The sequence below is a fragment of the Setaria italica genome, chromosome II, assembly GCF_000263155.2.
Source record: "Setaria italica strain Yugu1 chromosome II, Setaria_italica_v2.0, whole genome shotgun sequence".
Taxonomy (NCBI): domain Eukaryota; kingdom Viridiplantae; phylum Streptophyta; class Magnoliopsida; order Poales; family Poaceae; genus Setaria; species Setaria italica.
The window spans coordinates 36,121,260-36,146,609 of NC_028451.1; the positions used below are offsets into that span (position 1 = coordinate 36,121,260).

General features: G+C 48.0%; 3 protein-coding genes across 3 annotated transcripts; 1 reads left to right on the top strand and 2 right to left on the bottom strand.

The window, feature by feature from the left end:
- Positions 1-6,883: 6,883 nt before the first annotated feature.
- LOC105913857 lies at positions 6,884-15,894 on the bottom strand. The gene is made up of 14 exons (XM_022824331.1): positions 15,734-15,894; positions 13,852-13,981; positions 13,670-13,734; positions 13,491-13,555; positions 13,326-13,431; positions 13,008-13,131; positions 12,803-12,925; positions 12,563-12,701; positions 12,399-12,475; positions 12,259-12,319; positions 8,599-9,051; positions 8,351-8,470; positions 7,508-7,665; positions 6,884-7,419 (listed from the first exon to the last, which is right to left on the bottom strand). The coding sequence occupies exons 1-13, from the start codon at positions 15,892-15,894 to the stop codon at positions 7,595-7,597; spliced, it is 1,695 nt and encodes a 564-aa protein (XP_022680066.1). The 3' UTR covers positions 6,884-7,419; positions 7,508-7,594.
- Positions 15,895-21,808: 5,914 nt separating this feature from the next.
- On the bottom strand, positions 21,809-23,677 carry LOC101782895. The gene is made up of 4 exons (XM_004957181.4): positions 23,339-23,677; positions 23,003-23,233; positions 22,632-22,911; positions 21,809-22,515 (listed from the first exon to the last, which is right to left on the bottom strand). The coding sequence occupies exons 1-4, from the start codon at positions 23,426-23,428 to the stop codon at positions 22,154-22,156; spliced, it is 963 nt and encodes a 320-aa protein (XP_004957238.1). The 5' UTR covers positions 23,429-23,677; the 3' UTR covers positions 21,809-22,153.
- Positions 23,678-24,441: 764 nt separating this feature from the next.
- On the top strand, positions 24,442-24,897 carry LOC101778344 (histone-lysine N-methyltransferase, H3 lysine-36 specific-like). The gene is given in 4 exon segments (XM_014804709.1): positions 24,442-24,588; positions 24,591-24,654; positions 24,657-24,677; positions 24,680-24,897. Coding segments are annotated over 4 exon segments (450 nt in total).
- Positions 24,898-25,350: the final 453 nt, after the last annotated feature.

A 25,350-nucleotide genomic window follows, 5' to 3' on the forward strand; every position in this document is an offset into this window, starting at 1 on the left:
AAAACCACATCGCTGGCGCTTCCTTGATAGTGCGGCCGGTGTACTCCGGCAAGGGGACGTCGGCACGGTTCTTCACATAGAACCACTGCTAATGCCACCCCTTGTGGGAAGACGCGGTCTTCATCGACATGTACTCCTTGGCCCGGTTGCTACGGAGGTGGATACCGGCACACCCCACCGGCACCGGAATTAGCCGCGTCTGGTTTCCCCTCCTCTCAGTCCTCTGATAAAGAGTAACCGCAAAGAAGTACTTCCAGAGGGAGAAGTTGGGCTCGATCCCCAAATATCCCTTGCACAGCGCGACGAATGCCGCGATGTGCTGGATGCCGTTGGGGTTGAGGTGTTGTAGCTTGACGCCGTTGTAGTGCTGCAGCCCCCGGAAGAAGCGACTCGGGGGAATCGCGAACCCCCTCTCGTGGAAGTGCGCGAAGGAGACCACGTACACGCCCTCCGGGTGTGGCTCGGCCTTATTCCCGGGAAACCGCCACTCGTTCGCGATGGTCCTATCCCGAAGAAGACCTTTCTTCACGAGGCCGGTCGCGAGCGCAGTGTTGAAGCTTGACGGAGACCACGAATCCATCACCGAGAAGGGGGAAGGTTCGTCGGCGGCGGCGAAAGAACGATTGCTCTGGCTCGAAAGAAGACAAAGAGTAGGCAAGGAGGCGAGAAAGCTGAAGGCAAGCGCGGGGCGAAACCAGCGAGGAAAGCTCTTTCGCTTTATAAGGGCCGCGTGACAAATGAAAGACGAACCGATCGCATTTATTGCGATGTCAGGTACATCCCATCACCCCCACTTTTTTCGAAAACCGTACGCACGATCCTGTTCTAACTGCAGGGAACGCCGCGCCTCCTCACCCCACGCCCCCGGCATTATCTGCTGCTTCGCCTCCCAGAGGTCATACGCACAAACGTCTCCCACAAGCGGCCCAAGGCCCGCTTCAGGTAAAAAGGGATACAGAGCTAAAAATGTTGTTACAGCCCATTACGGTCCAGGGGTTCAAAGGCTGGCCCTCCCAAGGGTTCGACAGTCGCCTTAGGACACTTCCCAAGCAAGGGGTGAGATGGGACGGGTCCGCTAGCAGCCTCTACCCTGGCGAACAAAAGCCAAGGGCGTCTCGACCTCACGTTCGAGTCCCGACTGGCGATTAAGTTCATGTTTTTTCCACGAAGAAAGGCAACGAGCCCCGGGATCCGGTCGAACGGATCCGAGAACTACATGAACTGGCCGTCCAGAACCAGGAGTATGCCACCAGCTTGGCCCAAGCTGGACCCCCCCTAACAGGGACCAAGACTCCACTCGAACTAACCCGCTAGCAGCTCACCGAGCACCGTGGTTCGTTCGACGAGGATAACCCGGCACGGCTCAACCCCTCCGTCCCATTGAACGGACATTTGAGGGGTGACAATTAAAAGACGATCCGACCTCTCGATCGGTCCCCCTGCAACTCGCGGGGGCTCGGGGGCTGGAATCGTGAGAAAAACGACCACACGTGTGGTCACGATCGGGCATCAGGCAGGAATGATAAGCGGGATGATGGGAATCTCCCCAAACCGTATCATCCTCAGAGCGCTCTGCCTGCCCGAAACCCCCCAATTAGGCCAAACAGCGAAGCTGTGGTGGAACCACTTGAATTAACTTAGCTAAAGCACAATTAAGTCGCCTGAGCCGCGATCATATGCTTTAATCAAGTTAACTCGGCAGTCTGTCGGATTTCATCCGATAAGACCACTACACCGGACCGAATTAGCAGAGCTCACACGAAGGTGAGTGGTTCCAGAGAATACAACGAATCATCCAACTTAAAGGAGTACATTAATTTCTTACAACACTGGTTCAAAAAACAACGTTGTACAGAGTTCATAAGCAGCGAAAAAGATAAACCACAGAAGCTAGCGTCGGGGTCGGATGTCACTGATAAGGCCGATCATGACATCACTGGTCCCTATCCTCGCCGTCTGAGGAGGGATCCCACTCGATCGTCCACCCAGGAGGAAGCTGGGGAGGCGAAGTGCCAACAGCAGCCAACTCAGGAGCTTCAACATCACCTGAAAGATGTGCCACAAGCAAGGCTGAGCGACTACGCTCAACAAGACTTAACTGACCGGTGGGATCTACTCCACCAACTTCTAGACATGCAAGGCTCTTGGCTGAGGGGTTTGCTTTGCCAAAAGCGACTACAGTAGGTCCTTACTTTCAATATTTTAGCTTAGGTTCTAAGTTCATTAACCAGTCTACATTAGCAACTTATTCTAAGCAAAAATAGGTTCCAAACAATTTAAAGAAGAAGCATCAAGGTTCACATCATCATCATGTTCCATCTTTACTCAGTGTAGCATAGCGATCAAGCAGTCCCAAACTATGAGAGGCAGACGAATCGATTCGAATTTCTTAACCATGCATGGTGAACCTAATCTCACGACATCCGTGCACCACAGAGGGTCGCTTCCTATGTCGGCCGTCCCCATCAATTCCCAGGCGCGTGTTAGGTCCAAACTTCCCTTGGCATGTAATGCTCCACAGTCCCGACCTCTTGCCGTACTATGACCGCACTTGCACCCACATGATGCACCATGGGAACCTCGTTCCAGGGACAACAGGGGTATAAGCCACGCCCTAGTTCAATCAGGTACTAGGTTTCCCCATCCCATACTAGGTATGAGATTAGTACTTTAAAACACTTGATCACGAACACCAACACTTTCCGACCTTAATCAATTTGATGTAGACAGACGAGGCAATCCACCGACCACCAAAATAGTTCACAGAGCCCTGCCCCATCCATCGTCCTTATAGTTGTAACCAGAAGGGGAGCAAGCAACTCCTATAACTCGCGAGTGACAGGGAATCACTCGACTTTTACCGAGTTCTGTTAAGCACTGCAACTACTCGGACTATCATACTAGTATTCAGATAAAGGGAACTAAGTCATGCATCTATGGTTTCAAACAATTCCTGTAACGTAAATGCGCATACATACAAATGAAGGCATGCGCAAGTTTAGAAAGATTGGGTTATGCTCTGAAGCTTGCCTTCGATCGGGGCGGAAGCAAACTAATCTTCTGGGTGCTCGGCTTCAGCTCCTGCAGGCGGCGGCTCAGCTACAACTCCGTCTTCTGACACCGGGTGCAGCTCGTACGTGCCGTCAACGAGGTTTAGCTCTACACGGAATGCAAATGCAAGGGTCAGACACTTAGACGGTTATTTCAACAACGCTTGCAAGATTTAGCCCATAAACTGTAGCAAAACTATAGGAAAAGTGTGAAACCCATTTTATTGAATTTTACTCAGAAAGAGGATTCCAACCCAAGTGATTTCACATTTTTCTGATTTTTCCTCGATTTAAGATGAATTTCCCAAGCTTCTGTTGATTTAGAACAAGATAAAAGAGTCGGATCGGGAAAAACTTACGATCTGACCCTTAGACCTAAAGAATAACTGTACCGAGGTCCTCAGACTTCACACAGAGAAGTCCCCGAAATTTTACACAGATACCCTTGGTCACAAGAAAAGGATACAGCCGAGCCCTCGGGCGAGGCGGACAAGGGTCGGGTGAAATAGATAGGGGTCGAGCGAAACGGACAGGGGTCCGGCGAAACGGAAAGGGGTCGGCAGCTTACCTTTGGTCCTATCGATGAAAACTTGGGGTCGGGAAGAAGCAAGCTCAGGCGAAACGACGAAAGGCGCTAAGTTTCGGGCGGCGGCGGCGCTTCTTGAGGGCAACATGCACGCTCTAGCACAACGCGAAGGAAGGCGAAACGGCTGGCGGGGTGTTGGGCGGAAGGGGAGCTCCACAGAGAGCTCAGGCGGCGGCACTTGCGCGTGAAGCAGAGAAGTGTGCGGCGACGAGTGCGCTGGAGAAGAACAAGCAAGCAAGGGCGACAAGGCGGTGGTGGCAAAAGGGAACTTCGGTACGAGGCTTCGGTACCCCTTTTATAGCTGCGCGGAAGAGAAAGAGTTCGAGCGGCGCGAGGATAAGATCGAAAGAGAAAGGAGTGCTCTGCCATGGCGGCGATTGGTCGGCGTCTCCATTGGCCGGCGAAGCGGAGCTCCGGGGATAGGATCTTACGGCATTAGGCACTGAAGACAGCGCTAGGCAGGCGCGGTTTTGCCGCACGGAAGGACTGGTGACGTCGAGGTGTGCCTGGTCGCGTCCAGCGCCGGATTGGGTGCGGCGACTCGGTATTGGCGGACAGGAGGGAGAGAGGGGCACTGCAGGCGAGGTGACAGGGCGAGCGATGCGACGTGAGAATGTGCGTACTAGCGGCTCTGCCGCGGCACACGACTGCCCTGGCGGGGGAAAAGGAGTTGTCACTGCCTGCGCGGTGGTTGGCGAAGGCGGTATCATCGTGGGGCGCGCGCGTGGGCAGCGCGACTGAGGTACGATGGAAAAGCTGGAAGGCGTTGGGGCGCGGCCGGGGATCCTGGTGAGGAGATGCGCGCGGGAGGCGAGGCGGACTAGCGCGGCAGTGGCCAATCTTCAGTCGCAGCGGCGGCAGGACGCCTGGCGCGGCTGGCAAGGTCTCGGGCGAGACGAGACGGGGTGGAGAAGTTGGCAGGGCGCTCCAGCACGCGATTGCGGAGGAGGCGCGCTGATCCATCGTGTCGCGGCCAGCGACTGGGCGAGGCAGCGCTCGTCGGTGAGGTTAAGCCACGCGGCGGCGGCGCTCTAAAACAGGGCGCACGCGCGCTCTGGCACGCTTGGCTCGAGAGATCCACGGGATCCTTTTTTTGGGTTCATTTTCCAGCCTCTTGATCTCCCAAGTTCCAATCTTCACCACTTTGACTCCCTTAACAAGAGTTGTATAACACCAGCTAAGGTCCAACTTTTGTAATTGGATCGAGTTCAAAGATGCAGTGGATTCGTAGATCCAAGGCTCCAAAGTTGGAAGGAACACTGGTTTCGGGACTTAGAGAAAACGGCGGTTTGCTGGGTTTCATGGGTCGGGGCTGATTTGAACTGCAGATTTGGGAAGTTTCGGAGATGGATTGGAGCAAGGTCCAATTAACAAAGCTAAAGCAGGGACTTCGTTCTCCAACTTCTAACAAGAGTTTTCTTGGTGTCCTGCTCAACTTTCCAAAGATAAACCCTCCCTAAGGCGCTAGGTTGGGCTGAAAACCAGACTTAGCCGGTATAGCTCCAGAAAAGCTGAGTCAACCAGATTAGGGAACTTGTCTTAAGATTAAACTCGGCTTAAATAATCCAGGTCGTTACAGAAACATTCTCCCTGACCAAAACAGGTTACGGGTTAAGCAAAGACCCCCGACAAACACTCTGCTGAGAGCCAGTCACAGCCTCTGGAGGAGCACCTTGCTTCCCTAAAGACTCGGGGGCTACTGTCGGGGAGGAATTTTAACGACCTCCTTACGCTCCCTAATTGTCGGAGAGGAGTATTAATGACCTCCTTACGCTCCCTAATCAACGATCGTAACGGCTAGGGCCCACCCCCGGCACCCGTAATCTCCACCGACCAAACACACCCCGGAGGTACCTCGCTCCGCCTCACCCGACCCCAAGGGCACGGGGTCGGACGCGTCCGACCCCCCGAGGCCTCACCTCGTCTCGACTGAGGGAGTTCCGCCTCGCTCGACCCTGAACGCAAGGGGTCGGACACGCCCGACCCCTCGAAGCAAGATTTCGCCTCGCCTGACCTCGGGCGCAAGGGGTCGGACGCGCCCGATCCCTCGAAGCAAGACTCCGCCTCGCCCGAAGGCATGTGCAGGCCATCAAATGGAGGCACAGGTCTTGTGGGTCCCCCCAATCTCGCCAAAACATAATCGATGGGGCGCGCATGCTCCAGGATATGGTTCTGACACATGGAGAGGCGCCCGTATTCTTCGACGTGACCTGTCAGAATGTTGGGCTACACACTGCTGCCACGATAGCACAGGGCTATGACTGCACCGCCTTATCCCTCTGCGACACCTGTCATAGGGCACTCATCGCCCATACTGTCTAACGGAGGAGGGCAAACCGTCTGGTTTCCCGCGCAGCCTGGCAAGAAGTGCACATCAACCGCGCAGCCCTGTCAGAACACATGGCTACAGTGGTCGGCTCCCGCCTATAACTCTCACGGCTACAGCGACCGGCCATCACCACCAACTTGCGCGGCTACAGTGATCGGCCGCCATATGCGACTCGCGTGCTCGGCTACGGTGGCCGACCGCCAGTCATCGATGGGATCCAACGGCAAACCGCCTTTCTTCAGTAGCAGTACTGACAAGGCGCAGAGACAAGAAAGGAAGACAGCGTCTCCAGTAGCCCCACTTGCTTCCTTTTTTACCTTTTTACCCTCCTTTACTCCTGGCTCATTTTGTAACCCCTGTGCCCTCCTTACACTATAAAAGGGGACCAGGGGGCCCGAGGGAGGGAGGTTCACGGACGACCGAACGAACAAACAAGAACGAACACAGAACAACTCTTGTAGAACCCTAGCGCTCAAGACACTTTGAGCATCAGCAAACACCAACAGAGACCTGGGAACCAGCTTTCCTCTCTCGCCTGTTTGTAGCCCCTACTGCAAACTTGGTACGAGTACCACGAGCAGCCACCCACACTGGACGTAGGGCTATTCTTGCCCAAACCAATCTAATCCTCGTGTTCTCTCGTACAACCATCCGAGCCTAACGCGCAGAGAAAACAAATTTACTAAGCCGGTAGTCTCGACCCGTGGACACCGACATTGAGGGTAAAGGAGAGGGGGTAAAAGAGTCTTTTGATAATCAAAGTGCTAAACTTTAGCCTCCCTCCCAAACAACCTAGGTGCTAAATTTTAGCCCATTCATTTGAGGGGGCTAAATTTTAATCCATGACTAAATTTTAGCACCCCTCTCCAAACAGGACCTAATGTATGTGCGACATTAAATACAAACTCCGTATTCCAGAAACAACGAACTAGTATTAGTCATCTGCATACAAATAGACTGTTCCAAATAAAAACCAACCAGAACAGTCACCGTTCAGGTAATCAGCAGCAGAGCTGCAAACAACGGTGTGAATAAACCCCAAAAGTAGCATGACTGGCTACATATAAGAGAACACATTAACTACTCGAACATCAACTTAACAAGCGATCAGCGAGTGTTTATGATCTCGACTAAAGTCAGATGCAGTTGCCCACCAACTAGGACTGCCTTGTGCAGATCCATAAAGGCCAAGATACCTTAGGGGGTCTAATTATTAATATTACGTAGAACCATTTGCCACGCTTGTACAACTATTTGATCAACGTACTGGGTGACAGACAAGAAAGGGCCAGGTTGATGAGGTCGGAGTATAGTGATATTGCAGCAAAGATGTGCTCATTGAATTTGTGGCGCTTGATCAACAGGTCTGTGTCATGGATGATGAACACAACGAACAACACGTTGACAACGCAACCGAATCCGCTCATGTTGATGCTTCCCAGAGGACAATTGACCTGGAAGGAGTGACATATTTAGACAGGCATCATGCAAGAAAGAAACTGTTGAAAGAATTAAGAAAGAAACTGTTGAATTATGTTCTACCTGAATGGTCAAGTAGATCACAAATGTGAGGAGGTGGGTGATCAGGAAGGGGAACAGGAAGGTGACTTTATAGTGTCTTATGGATGCTCAGAATGTGTAGATGACGAGGTTAATCATAGCAACTTCTGTAAGAATCATAGATTGCAAAACCACTGTACCTGTGGACATGTAAAATACAGTTCATTACCGAGATACAAATGATATTTTAGCATACCAACTCACACAACTAAATTTTGAATTCTACAGTTGTGTAAGATGAACAATTGAACAAGCCACCCCATGAGTTTCATCAACAAAAATCAGCCTTGAAAGTCATAAACATAGAGAGACTCAACACTTAATCTTAAGGCATGCCATGGCAGATACAGGGTGGGTTTTCAACATGTAGAATGTTCTGTTGTAGAGTTTCTAAGCAGATAAAGACTTAAACCATCATCTAAATGGAAATTTAACTTATTAGCTGCTGATGCAACAAAAAAACTGCCCTGATCAAGACTTAATCATCATCCAAACATATATCTTCTTTAACAGGGCACGGCATGTTTTTTAAGACTTGTAGCCTGACAGCAAATATTTAGTGTTCTTATTTCCCGGTGGTCCTTACAGCACACCAATGCACTACTAAGCGAGCACAGGATCATTCAACCCGTGACAAGAGGGATGAAGAGGCTAAATGTTACATTCTGTCTGAACCATGAATCACCCGTATCATCCCAACAACCTACTGCAAGAAGATGAGTAGATGACCACTTGATTCTGGATCAAAACTACCAGCATTTACCACAGCACACACAAACATCAAACTCCAGAAGGCGGGGACGGGATAGGAGATTATGTCTATACCAATTGTGGTGAAGACGGAGGTCAAGATGCCGATGCTGAGGCTGAAGCAGAGCGTGACGAGGCCAAGCAGCAGCAGATTCATCGGGTGCTTCTCCCTGTACTTGAGCATCGGCCATAACGCTGCACAAATTGAGCGCACTCAAATTAACGGGGACATTACAAAACAGTAAAAGGGCGATTAACGGTACATCACAAAACAGTAGGAGGGCAAGGGTCGGAACATAATTGTGAAGAAAGCACAAGCGCACCGATAAAGGGGGCGACAACGATGGCGATGAAGGCGATATCGACGGCGACGTGGGGGGACGTGAAGAAGCGCGGGACGGCGGGCACGAAGCAGGTGACGGCGACGACGCCACCCGCGAGCCGGTACTGCAGGAAGATGACGGCGTACACCTTCCGCACGAACTCCCACTGCAGGCGCGGGGTCCCCTGCTCCAAATTCTGCGGCGGCGGCGTCACGGCGGTTTTAGCCTCGGCGGTCGCCGCGGCCTTGGGATCGGCCTCAAGCTTCACCTCCGCCTTCGTGTGATGCTGCGGCCACGCCAGCCTCGAGGTCAGGTTCGACCTCCGGCATGGTGGCGTGGGTTTAGGGCTTTGCTGGGTTCTGGATTTTTTAGATGAGCGTTGGGGATCGATGGGACTTGTGGAGAAGAGAGAAGACGGAGAGAGATATATGGTAAAGGGTAAAGGGGAATTGGCTACGGAGTCGGATATGCACTGGTTTTCCGTTTGGTTTCACTCGGGTGACATAACTGATTAGAAATATTAAATAAGGTTAATTACAAAATAAATTGCATAAATGAAGGTTAATTCGCGAGACGAATCTATTAAACTTAATTAGTCCATAATTTGATCATATGATGCTACAGTAAATATGTACTAATTATGGATTCATATTAATTATGGATTCATATGTAATTAGCCTAGGGTTCTGCTATTAGTTTTGTAATTAGCTCATATTTAGTCCTCCTAATTAGCATCCGAACATCCGATTTGACAAGGTTTAGCTCCTGGTATCCAAATGAGGACTCATACCCTGCATACCTTTAAAAAAAGGAATTATAATAAAATCCAACGGGATATTTTTCTCCAACACTCCCTACATTGCCACCAGTAGACATAATGAGGGGGCTTTTTATGTTCGCGCATATATTTTAAAGACTAATCATGATTTTGTCCTTATTTTTTAATTTATGTTTTTCTTCTTGTTTTCTCAAATTGAAGATTGCGTTTACCCCTTATTCTATTAAGAGCCTCTAACGTTGTCAATTCAACTTTTTCAAAAAAAAAAGTTTCACCCTGTTGATTTGTCTTAATGATTTTATACCGGTTTTGACATTAAACATTTACCGGTTTTGACATTAAACATTTACTAAGCAGCACTGTGAAACCATGTTTTCCTTTTTTTGAATCCATTTTTTCGGTTCCATGTGTTCCATCTAATAAGGAATTAAAAGATAGCAGCAAACAGTGCTTTCGTCCTTCGGTTTCAAAAAGTGAGGATCATAAAACTGAAAAAGAAAAGAGCAAAATACAATTGAACTTGATAATGGGAGTAAGAACACTATTTTTTTCGAAAGACCCGGATAGATTCTGGCATATATTGATAAGGGGGTAGAACATTTTACTAGAGGTGCCGAATGGAATCCTGCTCAGTGAGAGGCTGAGAACAGGTGGAGAATAAAAGCTCCCACTCGAACTACATGAGAAGAAAAAAAACATAAGACGATTACTCAAAAACTTGAGGGACAACAAGAGCTGCCAAATGTTTGGAGCCGGCTGCTCCCCATAATTTTGCTTCATCCTTGATCCATTGGACAAGTCTGGCCACGCTCTTCTCCAGATCATTGAAGGTTCTTGCATTTCTCTCCCTCCAAATACTCCAAGTCACTAAGATTACTAGAGACCTCACACCCTTTGCCAGACCGGAACAGGAGCTTCCGGCCAGGTCATGGAACCAGTCAACGAAACACTGTGATCCTGTCCAATTTGGTGGATCGATACTAGGGCATTGAATCCACTCGCTGATGGCATGCCAAAATTGCTTTGAGATTGTGCATTCATTGAAAAGATGGTTTGACGTTTCAAGGTTGCGATGGCATAGCGGCCAATAATATGAAAAGTTCTTTTACGGTACGCAATAATACTAGCTAGGCTATACTAGTGTTCGAAGAAGACTAGTGTAAAAATATTCGACGGTCAAGATTAATTATATATTACTGAAATTTTCACCTATATATAGGTAGTATGATATCATGGTAAAAGAACACAGATAGCATCACTATAATTTTATAAGGGTATCATGGTAAAAGAACATAGATCATTAGCCGGGCACGTTGGTGATTTAGTTGAGGTATGGAATTACCATGTGAAGTCATCCATCCAGAAATACTACTGAGATGAAATAGTCAAACAATTGAGTGTCAGTCTACCAATACCCTGTGACTCATGATAGTAATCCACCTTTAGGATACCATCTATTTTCATACTGAACAGATTCCAGTACCTTCACCTTAAACACAAGACCTACAGCTCCCTAAGTTGTAAAGTTGCCCGTTTGGTAATCAGAGTGAATCTATACTTCTAAATTTACTCAACTACTAACTCTGAATGTTCTCGCTCTCAGAGGATTTCTTTTCTTTTAGTATCATGATTGAGGCTCAATTCCTTCCCGAAAGAATAGTAGACTCAAAGCTCAATCTCGGAAGTTGTCCGCAGGGCCCTGGGCCTGGAAGCGAGTGGCTCATCAGCCCCGGTCCTGGCAGCGGGTGGCTCGGATGGGGGCAGCAGCGAGTGGGAAGCTGAGCCCTCACCTTGGCCAGGGCAGGAGGGAGGGCAGGGCAGGCTTCATTTCTCTTCTTGAAGACAATGATCACGACAGTCATGTTCTTTCCCCCTTTGTGATGTTTTTCATAGTGCGACAGAAGGGACTCACAGATGTAGCTCAGCTCGACGCCCTCAGTCAACCGCAGAATATGTCAGGACAACAGCAGTAGCAAATGATGAAGATGCAAAGATTGTAGCCAGTAATTGTAAACCAGTCAGCAAAATAAGAAGGCCAAATACCCCCACCATTCATAGAGAGAAATTCTCTACTAAAATCAACTACTAGACTGAGAGGAGAATACTTTGTGTGTATATGATATCAGCATAGCAGCACACGCCAGTACGGCACCCAAACTTTTCTTAAATCTGTTAGCAAATTTCCCTCTTTTTAATGCATGATTATCAAAGCGAGCAGACATGCCGAGGGGAGAATACTTACAGCTTTTAAGTATATCCTTACATAATCAACCACCTGTTGATTTGTCATGCAATCCCTACAAAAAAAAAGTACATGTACAAGACGTGTGTGAGCATAGAGCAAACAGTGTCAAGAAAATTACATCATTGACCGTGTGAAGAAAAACTCAGGCTGGCCAGGGTCCTTATCATAACTTCATTACTATGTTTCATTGAGTACCACTGTATGCAGACCCAGTAAATCCGTTCGAAACAAATCAAACAAATCTGACGATTATTTTCAGCAAACGGACATGTTAAAGCAGACGTCTCATCAGGTTGATAACTATCTGAACATTACAAACATTAGCACATAGAGGATAGGCAGACCTAGCATCGTGCTGTAAAGTTGGCTCCTCCGACCCCCATCACATAGAACTGAAGGAAGGACTTAAATCCGGCAGTTTGGGAACCATGTACTAATGAAATATACATACTGGTGAAGTGGCCCAGTCCAAAGCAATTCATATTTAACTGAAGCAAAAATCAAACACCTCCTAGACAGATACTATTCTATTTAACTGAAGATAATTATCATTTCAATAGATGTATTATGAATTAAATCATAAATATGAAAGCAAACGAGTTGGACAATGCATCTCTGTTTTTAGCTAAGAACTTACCAGAATTCATTGCATATTTGCATGCTATAACAAGAAATTCTGACTCAGCGATTATTTCTTCCTAAAAAAAGGACAATTTTCCATCAGATGATATACAGTCGGAAAAAATTACACTTGCACCACAATTTAGCTACACTTACAGACTGCACTTCTGGAAAAGCAATCAATATTTGGTCCTGGGGAAACAGGCTGATATTCTGCTTGCATTTAAGGTCACCTGAAATGTAGGGAAGTGAAATATTGACCGCAATACAATCAATTGAATAAATCCCTTAACGAAGCAAAAGGTCAGGTGGAACTATACCTATCGATCTTGAAGTCGAAATTCCATCATCAATTTGAGGGGCATCTCCTCTAACTCTAACAGTTGCATTTCTTGCTTTTTCGATTCTTTGTCTTTCAGCAGGAAGGCATTGTTTATGATCTGTGGATAAAGCAACAGCCTTCGTGTACGATGGAAATAAACAGTGTGTTCAGGCACAAGTAATATGCATGCAAACATATTACAAAATAGGATGCTGACACTTGATAAGAAAATTTGCACCTGGCCATTTCTTGAGAGTACACAACGTGAATCACCAGCATTTCCAATTATTATTTGGTTGCCTCTAATCAGAGCAACACATGCAGTGCATCCATCCACTAGTGGTCCCTCGTAGGGAGGTCGCTAGTAAAACATCCAAAATAAAGTAAATATTACATGCTTTCATATATTAGATTTTATAAAGAGATACTAATTGAATTAAAACCTGTATAAAGCAAGGAAAGATGGAGCTCATGCAAAGATTCTTTCTAAATTTTCTCCAGTGCTTGTTACCACCATACTTAGATAATTCCTTTTCGGCATTCCTATCTCTCATCATTACATCCATTCTGCAAGAATTAAGTAGGCACACTAATTACGTAATTATTAGTTGTGAGAGAAACAAGTTCAACTATCAACTATGAACAAAGAACGAGGTAACATTAGTCCTTTGCTCTCCACTGTAATAACAAAGGGAGGTAACTTATGTTGTCTGAAAAAATATATTATGCATGAATGTAGTGAGCTACAAAAAATTGATAACCTGAAGAATGTTCTCTCAATTGGATGAGCGAGATTACGATGAAACGCTGGCTGCTTGAGAAGCTCAATGTGCAGATGGTTTGCACAGTACCTTGCAACAGCAGGCCCTGAAACAGAATATAAATAACTCAAATGGTTACATGACAAATCTCACAGTAAATGGTACATGTTGCTGAAAACAAAAGGATGAGTGAACAGTCAAGTATTCTTTGAGTGTATATAAGGTTACAACTTACAAGTCAAAAGAATTTAACAAAATCAATGAAATCAAATAGCCTAACATCCAGTCAAATGGCATCACACACGTTTTGAATTTGATGTTCATAAGACGGTTAGAAGGCAAACACTCCATGTCCATCATAAACGCCAAAGAATGATGTCTCTCTATCCATATCTTCAACAACTGCATGCTGTAGAATGAGAAGAGTGCGATTAGGCTTCATTGTTTCGCAGAAACTACTCAATTCAATCATTTTTATTCCAGAGAACAATGCTTCCAATGATTAAAAGGCTAGTAGGCTACTCACATCATCTTCCATATCTTCACAGTATCCTTGTATAGCTGATACAGCATACTTGAGCCTTTTGTTCCCACCAGCTTTGGTACATTTTAGTGTCGTTGGCATGGCAAGTGCCATAGTGAAGCCTGATGACATCCTGCAACACAACAGTATGAGTAAAAGTTCTTAAAGTTCCATAACAAGATAATTAATGAACACACTGTCATTGATTATAGATTAACCAAATAACATGAAGCAGTGATGAGATAAAAATAGAAATTCAGTAGCTAAAACTGGATTATTCTGTCATACATAACAATAGTATTCCGCAGCAGAAAAGTAAACCTAGATACACAAAATGAAGTGAACTAAGATTTTGCGACCAAGTACCAATGCAAAAGAAGAATTCAAAGTCATGTGAAATTCAAGAACAGGTACTTCATCATGCCCAATAACGAACTAATGGTCCAGGCACTCTATCTTACTGAAGTAAAAACAGTAGAATTTAAGTGCATACAGTGCATTACATTTTTTACAGGAATTAACTACATGCCAAGGGGAGCATGCACAGCGCCCTTTGGCAGGAAATTTGTAGTAACAAAGCAAGATTACACCATCTGATCTTTGCTATCACGAAATGCTCCTTAGGACATTCAAAAAGAAGGGAACAGAAAATTTGAAGCCAACGCTCACACACAACAAGAGCCATCAAACATCGTACAGCAAAGCAACATCAAGAGCCCAACCTAAGAATCATATCTGCATGCTGCAGCACGCACATTAACCTCAAAGAACATCTTTCTAAAACCCTAAACCTGAGAAACTGCGATCTCTCAAACATTCCTAGCATAACAAATTCATCGCCGAGTTCTCATGCGCATCAGGAACGCAGCAAACAAAATAAAAGAAGTCTGAAATCCAATCTGAGGTAAATTCCGCAAAAGTCTCGTAAATCAAAAGGCCTCGAGATGATGAGCTCCCAAATGATTGTGCTCAGAAGAACTCAACGACCATGTATAACGAGGGAGCCATCGAAAGACCACAACCAGATCATCGAATCCCAATTAGAGAGGCGAGCGGAAAATCACCACATAAGCACAGGTGCACGCTAGATAGCTTCATCATCCTTATCACCAACAAAACTACCGCAATGGCAACACATCACCGATCAGCAATAACAGATCAGAACTGACCATAAGAACAAATCCGTCAGTTAATCAGACCTCAAAAAAATGCAAAAGTTTTAGCAGTCAGCACGGCAAGAATCATATATGCTCCGCCCCACAAAGAAAACAACAGGCCAGGAACGTTCAAAAACATCGCACGCAGGACGAAATCGCAGCGGATGGGGAGGGAATCTTACGGGATTCGGAAGGAGTTTCGCTAGAGAAAGCAGACGAACAAATTAAGCAACTAGAAGAGGGGAAGAGAATGTAGATTGATCTCACCTCATGAGCCTTCGCAGGGGAGAGAGAGAGAGAGAGAGAGAGAGAGAGAGAGAGAGAGAGAGAGAATGCGGTCGTTCATGCCAAGTTCACGCCGCGCGGTAGGCTGTTGCAAGTTGCCGTCTCGTAGTCTCTTGCCTGCCGTATACTAACTTAATTAATATAATATATAATTGATCTTGCAAGCCCGGTTAGAAAAAGATGCTGCGTACAGGAAAACATATAGTATATTGGATATATGCAAATATATGTGGTAAGTGGGTTAAAGAAAAACTAAGCATCATTTAAGCTTGAACGGCGAAAGGAAGTGGAACAGGGATGCTCTGCACCCCTATCCAACACTACTAGGCCTTTCTTTTGTCCGTGACAGCAGTAGCACATTGCCATTCCCCCTTAATTTTCAGTTCAGGTCTAACTTGGTTGCGTCGAATTATCACGACAGTACCAATCAAATAGTAACGTACGAATTAGCTAGCGTAGGATTGGTGTCGGAGTACCCGCTGTGGCACCGGTTTCGCAAGGGCGCACGGCCGCCAGCGGTTTGGGAGAGCACTCGCCGCGTGTGCGCCGCCGCCGGCCGCAGCAGCACGAAGGGCGCAACGCTGTACGGGTCGCGGGGCAGCATCTGCAGCGGGCTCCCGTGACGGCCCGACCGGGCAGCATCCACGGCGCGGGTTGGCCTTGGCCGGCAAGGCAAGCCCTCCCGGCCGCACGTGGCCTCGGGCTTCGACGTTCCCAACGGTGGGCCCGAGTGTATCAGCCTCTGTGTTCGCGGCGACCCACATGTCAGCCGCATAATATGGCTAGCACAGACAACAGAGAGCGGCCGTTACAGGCCACGCGTCCTCACCATACACAGGTCAGCCCAGCCCCTGCCAAAGTCAGCGCCATGGTGATCAGAAGGCCCGACCAGCTTGAACCATGCAGGCATGCAGCTCCAGGTGCCAAGCCGTAGTAGTTTGACTCCTTGGATGACTCTACTGCTGCTTATTGTCACCTTTCCTGCCCCAGCAAGTGGTGTCACAGTGAAGATGATATTGCCCAAGTAACCATCTTGAAGCGGGCTGTAGCCGTTGTTGGCCTGTTGCCCATCAGTAGCACATAGTACAGCTTGGAGGACTGTTCAGGAGGCAGCCGCGTGCAAGGGACACACATTGCTAACTAATTCAGTACTAGTACTTGCTAGATACGCGCAGAACAACATGCCAAGTAAGGCCCTCCAGCAACAACATGCCTCTCCTCTCCTGTGGGGACTGGGGAGCTACGAGTGCAACCGGCCAGGCAAGGTCCCGTGCGAGGCCACAGCAGCAGTGGCAGAAGGCGTTGAGTTGGGAGTTGGGGATGACGGCTTCGGATGGAGAGAACAACATGCAGGCCAGGCACTTGGGTAGCCAGGGGCAGGCTAGGCTGCCACTCCCGCACTCAACATGATGGAGAGACGAGAGCCTGCCGACCAAGGAGACGCCACCAAACTTGAAATAAGCCACCTGAAGCGAAAAGAAAAATGTTAAGTAGAATTAGCCCCTTGATACCATCCTTACTGAGAATGTAATGCATATTTCCAGATGAGCTACAAATTATACATGATTGAGATAAGGCATTGCAAACAACATACGAAATGAAGCATATGGATGATAGGAACAAATAACCATATATGAAATTTATCATGAGATGACAAATGGTAATCAATATTTACTATAAGAAAAATAAATAAAATCCATAAGATATAGGTGTATCGTTGAAGTAAAGTCCGATTTCATATCATCCTTAAACACATGAAACTGAACCTATAGCATGTAGAACTTGCAGCTCTTAAGATATAATTTGCCAAGTCCAATTTCATATCATACCTAAGAATGTAGAACTTGCATATCTTAAGATGTAATTTGTCAAGTCCTAATGACACTTCTGTAAAGTAAAGTACTGCTGATCTTAAATTCTTAATTTCAACTATAACTAATTATCTATTGCAGGCTTGCAGCACAATATGATGAAAATATTGTCCATGTAGAATTCATGCATAATAGAAAAAAATTATGCTGTGGGAACAAATGTGATCTCAAAGAATGGTAAGGTTGTCCGTTTACTGTACCTTAGCCTGAAAAACAACACATACATCTTTAGGTCAGGTTTCAAATATGGTTAATAATGAGGTAAAATGAGGTGGTACAAAAGAGCCTTATTCCAAACTGCTGCACAGGTTAAAGGTTGTGCTATATTCAGGTGTAAGACACAACACTGGATAGTCTGTCTACAACAAAAGGCCAACACTTTATATGCCTCATACGTCATGTACATATCTTGCTCCCTTCACTCATAAGATCTCCTAAAATTAATTATAGTTTAAGAGATGATTTTGTTTTCTGCATTACTTACTCAGATCCAAAACTTGTGCATTCAAGATAGCAAAATCAAGCATCAAGATCTCTAAAACCTATTGTCAAAGAACAATACAAGGTTTTAGCTCCAGTGAGAAACCAAAGTCCAGCAGAAACCAAGACCTGTGGCAAAGTGGACCGGCTATAATATTGGGGGTAAGGGCCAAGTTTCAATATTCACTCGACAATAACTGATCCTTCATAATTAGACTAACATTCTCTGGGACCCCCAGAGGCAGAGGAGCATCAAGATAGGAGCAAACAAATAAAAGTTAGACAATCAAAAAAGTCTTCACAGAAAATTATCACATGGACATGCCACAGAGTTAAGCTAGTATTTTCATACCAACATACAGTTATTATGCGGCCAAGAAAGATTGTTGAGCATGTTTTAGTCAACATGCCCATGTCCATGAGTAAAGAAACAGCAGGCTCAGCACAAAACTGTGACTTGATATCCTGGTAAATAACTAAATATCCATTCACTTCAGTTTTATGTTCACTTGTTCAGAAGGTACCATGTGGAAAATTCTAGAGTAATTTCAAAACCTACCAGTATTTTGAGCTAATAGTCACAAATCTACCATATTTAATGTCTATTTCACAAACCCGCCACTATTTTGGGTTGCCTTCTCATACACTAAAACTTCATGATTATTCCCCTTTTATGGCCAGCTGGGCCCACATACCAGTATCATGTTCATGGCCAGCTGGGCCCCCTTGTCAAATGTGATGTACTGCCTTTGGCATGTGGGCCTGATTGTCCGTGAAAGGGAATAGTCACAAAGTTTGTGAGAAACAACCCAAAATAGTGGTGTGTTTGTGAAATTGATACAAAATGTGGTATGTTTGTGAAAGTTTCTCAAATTTCCTTTTTTTTCCTCAAAGTTCCTCAAAATTCTGATTGCAAGGTAAAACCACTAGTATGCACCAAAGTTATAAGGATAGTCAATAGTCCAAATGAAGGTCCAGCTCTAAAATTACTCCCATCCTTAAACAGTTATGGAAGACGAAAGGAAATGCAACAGCTAACTGTTGACACCCAAAAGTGGGTTGTCAACACTAACCATTACTCTTGAAAGTCAGGTACTTTGCATGTAACAGTGGGGATTCAGCCTATCCAATGCACAATGAAATAGCATGTGATGGTCTGATGGACCACCGGAAGGTGAGCAGGTCCGACCTGTGTCTGTTTAGCACAGAGTCGAACCTGAACGAGTGTATCCATTAAAACCTAGTAACAGAACTTTATGTGGTCCTCTTTCTTCTTTATTTTTTGCTTTGTGACTTTGTTCGCATTTTTTACATATATATTATATAATCAGGAAGCTCCTGTTGTTTCTGAAAAAAAAACTAGTAACAGAAGGATACATTAAAACTAAGGTTTCAAAGGAAAAAGGTCTAATTCTAAGAACAAAGCTAGTGAGGTAGTTTAGGACTAACAATCAGACATGCAATTATTAAACTCAGTTAAGTCTATGCATGTCCGGACAATGGAGCATGAGGTGACTCCATGGAGCTACAAACCTGACCAGTCATCCCCAACTGGAAGCCACATAGGCCCTACTCTACATGCATGCCACGTGAAGCGTGATTAATGCAGTCTGCCTGTTATTTCTGGCACAAAAGCACATAACAGTTGAAGACTTGAAGCGAGACATATTTGTCACTACGAAGATTCTTCACATGCTTGTTATCAGTTGTTGGTATAAATCCAATGAGATGTTGCAAGACATAAGTGTGTAACAGCGTAAGCTGAGGAGGCAAGCTTCGGTTTAAAAAAAAATGTTAAACGGTCAGGCAGAATTAAGAACTGGGCAAAGCATATTACATAAAATACATACCACTGCATGAAGCCTAACTAAGTGCCCTTCTGCCACCACCAAATAATAAAAAATCAAACAAACAAACAAACTCATGTCTTGCAAGACTATATTATTCTCACGACCAACCTTATTGACCACTGTGTGTTTTGATATGATGCAATCAAAAGCATGCCAACATTGATTATAAGACAAACATCGGACAAATGAATAAAATACAACCACTTGATGACAAATGAACTTGTTATAATAATTTGCTCTGATCTGGTCAAGATGAAGCAAGAGTTTATTTCATTGGACATGGACGAATACAATTGATGGTATCAGACACTCTTAAGGCAGAACTAAGCAACACTTTGGATCATGTGACAAATCAAGCCAAGAATAGAGCTCCCATCCAGTAAAACAAGACAGCAACAGACAGGGTAGAACCGTAGAAGTGTCTCAGAGGATTAAATCCATAGCCAAACAAAAGGGAACCAACTCCCAACCTGACGTTACTGACAATTTAAAATGTTTACAACAGGAGCAGGATTCGAGGTTACATGATTCGCCATTATAGAACATGGTTGCGATTGTGTCCGTCACAAGCCATTCAATCAGGTATCAAATATACTAACAGGTATGCCAAATTAGTCGCCATATGCAGCTTGTAAAGAGCACTGCGAGCTCACCTGGAGCACGAGGAGCGGGAAGGCTGAAATGCCGTCAACCGGCCGGGGTGATTGCTGTAACCGCCAGGATGATGCGTCTGAGCTCCATGGTGAGCGCGAAGTCGCTGTGGGAATCTACGGCGGCGCGGGCGCATCGGCCTCGACGAAGGGCACCCCCGTTGCAGCCGATCTCCACCCTCCCGTCCTCGTCCCGCGTGAGCCGCCCCGATATCGGATCGAACGGCAGGAGCGCCGCCGGTGCGTGCCGCGTCCGCTCACCGTCGAAGAACCTTCCGGAGCGGCTCGGTAGAAGTAGATGCTGGGCTTGCGGAAGTGCGGCAGCACAAGGTCGAGTTTTTTTTTCTTTTTTAGGACTCCACAAGGTCGAGGTTGGAACTCCACAGCCGCGCCATCACATTTCCCGCTCCGGCCGCACCATCGTCAATTGCATCACTGTGGTTGCCATCTGCATCCACCGGCATTCCATTCGACCCAACAGCGCAAAAGCACCCAAGATCGCGAGATCGAAGCCTAGGAGAGCAAAGGAGACCAACCTCAGTGAAACGCGGCACTGCAGGTCAGATCTGCGGCGGTGAGACCGGCAAAACTCTAGACGAATCCAACGGGCGGTTAGGTGTTGGCCGCAGGCCCGCAGCTCTTGGTGGGTGAGTGCCGAGTGGAGGCGAGGCGGAGAGCACGGAGCCGGCCAGCAGGGAGGACCTGTGAGGCTGTGAGTCTGTGACGGTTTTCCGCTTCCCGAGTCTTTTTGCGCGATTCGTCCTCTCCACGGCGAGACGGCCCACGACCCACGGCCCACGGCGCTATGCTTCTGACAATTGGGTCATCTTCGCGTATGGTAATAGGTACTTACCAATTCCAAATTGCAGAAAGTTTTGATTTAGGCCTTGTTTAGTTGGGGAATTTGGGAGGTGCCAAATTACTGTTACAGCACTGTAGCACACTGTAGCGTTTCGTTTGTATTTGTGAATTATTGTCCAAATATTGACTAATTAGGCTCAAAAGATTCGTCTCGCAAAGTACAACAAAACTGTGCAATTAGTTTTTAATTTCATCTACATTTAGTACTCTATGCATGTACCGCAAGTTTGATGTGATGGGGAATCTTCTTTTTGCATAGTGTCAAAGTTGGGAGTTGGGAGTAACTAAACATGGCCTTAATTGGATTCATAAATTTTGCTAGTCATTTAGATATACACTGTGTCCATATACATAGAAAAATTATAAGTTTAGAAAAGCTATAATGAGTAGTGGGTTGCCTCCTTGTTCCTTTTGCTAGTATATAAAAAACGGCTTGTTTTGCTATCATTTTTTTTTAATAAAGGCACACGAATAACATGAATGCATGTATACGTACACCAATAAATACATACCCACAATGACACAAAATGCTACTCTTATGACTTCTGAGCGTAACACATAGCAAATACCAAATCAATATTCTAAAATTGATGAAACCATAAATAACCTAGTCTTACTGTCGCACATCACTTCCCCATATATTTCAATATTACTCTCCAACTAGTCCTCAAGTCTTTAACTAGTCTCTTTTTCAAGAGGTTCAAGACTAATCAAAGAGGGATTAACTTAGTTAAAAACCTTCCGCTATCTGTAGCTACGCACGAACACGAACACAGAGCGAGTACAGATAAAACGCAAGGCGATCATGCGCAAACATATTCATTCCACTTATCAACTCCAGTCCAGAGTCCACATTCTCAAACTTTGAAGAAACGTCAGTTGGCTTGACGAGAAAGAAGGGGGGAAACAACAGTCACCAATCCCAGCAAGCACTTCGGCACGTATGATCGTATCCGACAAGAACACCATCGCCTCGTGTCAAAAAACGGGTGGCTTTCACCGTCTCCCTGAAATCACCTCCTCTGCTCGGTAGCTCACGCTTTTCATAGCCCAAAACTCAAAAGCAGAGCAACCGGAGTCCGGGGCCGGGAGGTGATCCTACACTACTTTACTAGTTACTACCATGTCCTTCCTGCTCTGATTCGCGCCGTTCACCACGACCACGTGACCGGGCTTGGCTGGTAGCTCGCGGCCGGGAGCTGCAGCTGCTGCGGAGCAACGCAGTGCTGCGGCGGCCACTGCTGATGGTGGAACGCCTCCCCCTGCAGCGCGCCACCAGCTGCGGGCGTGGGCTGCCCCTCCACGTCGTGCTCGACATCCATGGACGCGCCGTCGCTGTCCTGATCAGCTTCCATCATCTCCGCGGCCGCCGCTGCGGAGCTGGAGCCGGCATGGGTATGGGCGTGGATCTGGGCGGGCGCCCACGGGACCATGGCCAGGTGGAGGTTCTCGTCCCTGGCGGCCAGCTCCTCGAACAGAGCCCTGTGGTTGCTCGCCTCGTGCAGCATGGTGCCTGCAGGATCAAATTCTGAAGCCGCTTAGTTTCAGGATTTCAGACATCGAACAGAAGTTGCTCAAATTAATTTGGGGGGAGAGGAGCAGGCAAAAAACAGGGGAGGAGGCACGTACTCTTGAGCCCGTGGATCCAGTCGGGGCAGACGTGGAGAGAAGTCCCCGGCCGGAGCGGGCCTTGCAGGAGGTTGCGCGCCGCCTCGGCGGGCTGGTACACCACGATCGCGCGCTCGTCGTTCACCACCGGCGCGCCCACGCCGACCGCCGCGGCCTGCGGCGCCATGTCGCCGCTCATCCCCACCTCCTCCACCACCACGAAAGGCCGCGGCGGCACGCTCGCGCCGGGCTGGTCAAGCGGGGCGCCCACGGCGGGCTCGACAGGCGGCACCTCGGCGTCCTGTGCGAGGAGCAATCCAAACACAAACGCACGCGTTAGCAACCTCATCGGTCGGAACAAAGGGGGGAGAGAGCGGGCTGGAGGTGCGTACCAGTCGCCGGATCTTGGTGGCGGGTGCAGGGACCCCGTCGACGTCGAGCCACGGCTGCGGCGCCTCCGCGCCCTTCCTCTTCAGCAACGCCGTCGCGTCCACGGCCGGCGCCGCCACATCGCCGATCACGCGCGCCTCCCCCACCCCGAACGCCTGTTGCGGCGGCACGCCCGCGCCGGGCCCAGCAAGCGGCCCGCCCACGCCGGTCTCGACGGGCGGCACCTCCGCGTCCTGCGTGACCAACCCCCAGCACACAAGCGCACGCGTTAGCAACCACTACACATCCACCGGAAGCGAGGACGAAGGGGAGAGCGCGAGCGGGCAGGAGGTGCTTACGAGTCGGCGGATTTTGGTGGCGGGGACGTGGACCCACGGCTCCGGCGCCGCATCCGCGCCCTTCCGCTTCAGCACCGGCGCGGCGTCCATGGCCGTGACCGACGCGCCCCAACGCCTCCGCTCCTCCCGCTCGGTGTGCGCCTCAGCGAATCGAACCGCGAACCAGTCGGATTGCAATGGCGGTGGGTTTCCGTGCAGAGTTGCGATTGCGGATGATGTAGCGGTTGCGCGCGGGGAACTAAAATGGAGGGAGTGCGAGAGTTGGAGAAGGTTCAGATCGTGACGGATCGCGAGGGCTCTAGAATATTTCCGTCCCCTTTTCGTTTCGCTTCCATTCTCCTCGTCTCGGTCGGTCAGGTACTCAGGTGCCGCGCTGTGCTGTGTTGTGTCAACCTGAACCTGCGTGTGCGTACGGCGCCGGTGGTGGTGCCCACCGTGAACTGGCTCGCGCTGGGACCTTGGAGAGGATCAGGCCTCACACGTGGTCCCCAGCGAGATCTTTTTATCCACGCTCAAGCTCTTCGGCCTGTTCGCTTCAACTTATTTAGCCGGCTTATCAGCCACCAAACAGTATTTTCCTCTCACAACAAATCAGCCGTTTCAGCTTTTCAGCCGGCTTATAAGCTGAAGCGAACATGCCCCTTGAATTCCAGCAGGAAAAAATGTGAGAGAATTTTCAAATAGAAAAACTACTAGTTCCTTTCTTAACTCTTAAAAACTTTTCATTTTCTCTATTTGACACCGAGTTCAACGAAACTTTTCATTTTCTCTATTTGACACCGAGTTCAACTTTCGTTCCTTGTATGACACTCTATTAGATTTTCCATCCGAGAATCGTTAAATGCCCGATAAAAAGAAGATTTTGCCCCTGTGGACCCACCACCTTTCTCCTCCTCTCCTCCTCTTCCATGTCTCACGGCTACCACTGCCACTGGCCGCCGAGCCTCGTCGCCAGCTAAATTCTCTCCACCTCCTCCACCAAAACCCAATCCCTCGCACCCGAACCTCCCTCACCTAGCGCTCGACCTCCCCGACCTGCTTGTTGGCCAGGACGAGCTCAACCTCTGCCGAGAAGTCAAGATGCCCCCCTTCGTCCTCCATCCATGGGCGAGCCATCCCTTTCCCAACCCAAGCCCCAACCTCTCTCCCTGTCACCATCCCCAGTGTCCGCCGCATCACCCACCCCTACCCCCACCGCCTCCACATCCACCTCCCCCGCCACCGCCGCTGCCTCACGCCCCAAGAAGGCGTCCCTCCCTCCTCCGACTCCAACCCGCCGAAGAAGCCCCGCCTGACGTTTGCGGTCTCGGGCCGACCCTGTCCTTCGACGGCGAGGTGGCCGTCGCCACCTGCGCGACGCTGACCCCACCCTCACCACCGTCATCAATGCCCATGGCCCCCTCGTGTTCCAGTGCCCGTATCACCTGTTCCACTCCCTCGTTCGATCCATCCTCTACCAGCAGCTCGCCTTCAAGGCCGCCACCTCCGTCTACTCTTGGTTCCTCTCGCTCCTCGACGGCGAGGCCAGCGTGACCCCCGACCGATTTTTTTTATTTTAGCCCTTTTCGTGAAATTTTTTCACAAATAGGCCCCTAGCGGAACCAATTCCAAAAATGGACCTTAGCTTGGCGCCAGGATGGCTGGCGCCAAGCTACAGCGTCTTGGCGCCAGCCATCCTGGCACCAAGGTCCCCACCGTCGCCACTGACCAGGCAGCTGACGTGGCGGAGGCTTGGCGCCAGGATCTATGGTGCCAAGGCGTGGCGCCAAGATATATGGCGCCAAGCCTCCCTAGATAAGCCCCTGCCCCTTCTTCCTGGCTGAACCTTCCTCCTCATCCTTCTTCTCTCTCTCAGGTTTTTACTCTCCCTACTTCGCCCTATACTACGAATTGACATTTTAGCTTAGGAAACTTTCATTTGATCCGTGGATCTTGAAGAGCAAGGTATCCTCTCTCCCTCGTAGCTTTTTTTCACATTGATTCGCTATATATTAGTTGCATTTTTTAACTTA

Excerpts from the sequence above, each read along its gene's own strand:
- LOC105913857 (XM_022824331.1), bottom strand. The coding sequence starts at position 15,894 with ATGCTGCCCCGCGACCCGTACAGCGTTGCGCCCTTCGTGCTGCTGCGG. Across the intron at positions 13,982-15,733 it reads AATCCTACGCTAGCTAATTC|GATGTCATCAGGCTTCACTA; the intron begins GTACGTTACTAT and ends GTTGTGTTGCAG. Across the intron at positions 7,666-8,350 it reads CTCCGTCTTCACCACAATTG|GTACAGTGGTTTTGCAATCT; the intron begins GTATAGACATAA and ends ACATGTCCACAG.
- LOC101782895 (XM_004957181.4), bottom strand. The coding sequence starts at position 23,428 with ATGGACGCCGCGCCGGTGCTGAAGCGGAAGGGCGCGGATGCGGCGCCG. Across the intron at positions 23,234-23,338 it reads CCACCAAAATCCGCCGACTC|GACGCGGAGGTGCCGCCCGT; the intron begins GTAAGCACCTCC and ends TTGGTCACGCAG. Across the intron at positions 22,912-23,002 it reads CCACCAAGATCCGGCGACTG|GACGCCGAGGTGCCGCCTGT; the intron begins GTACGCACCTCC and ends CTCCTCGCACAG.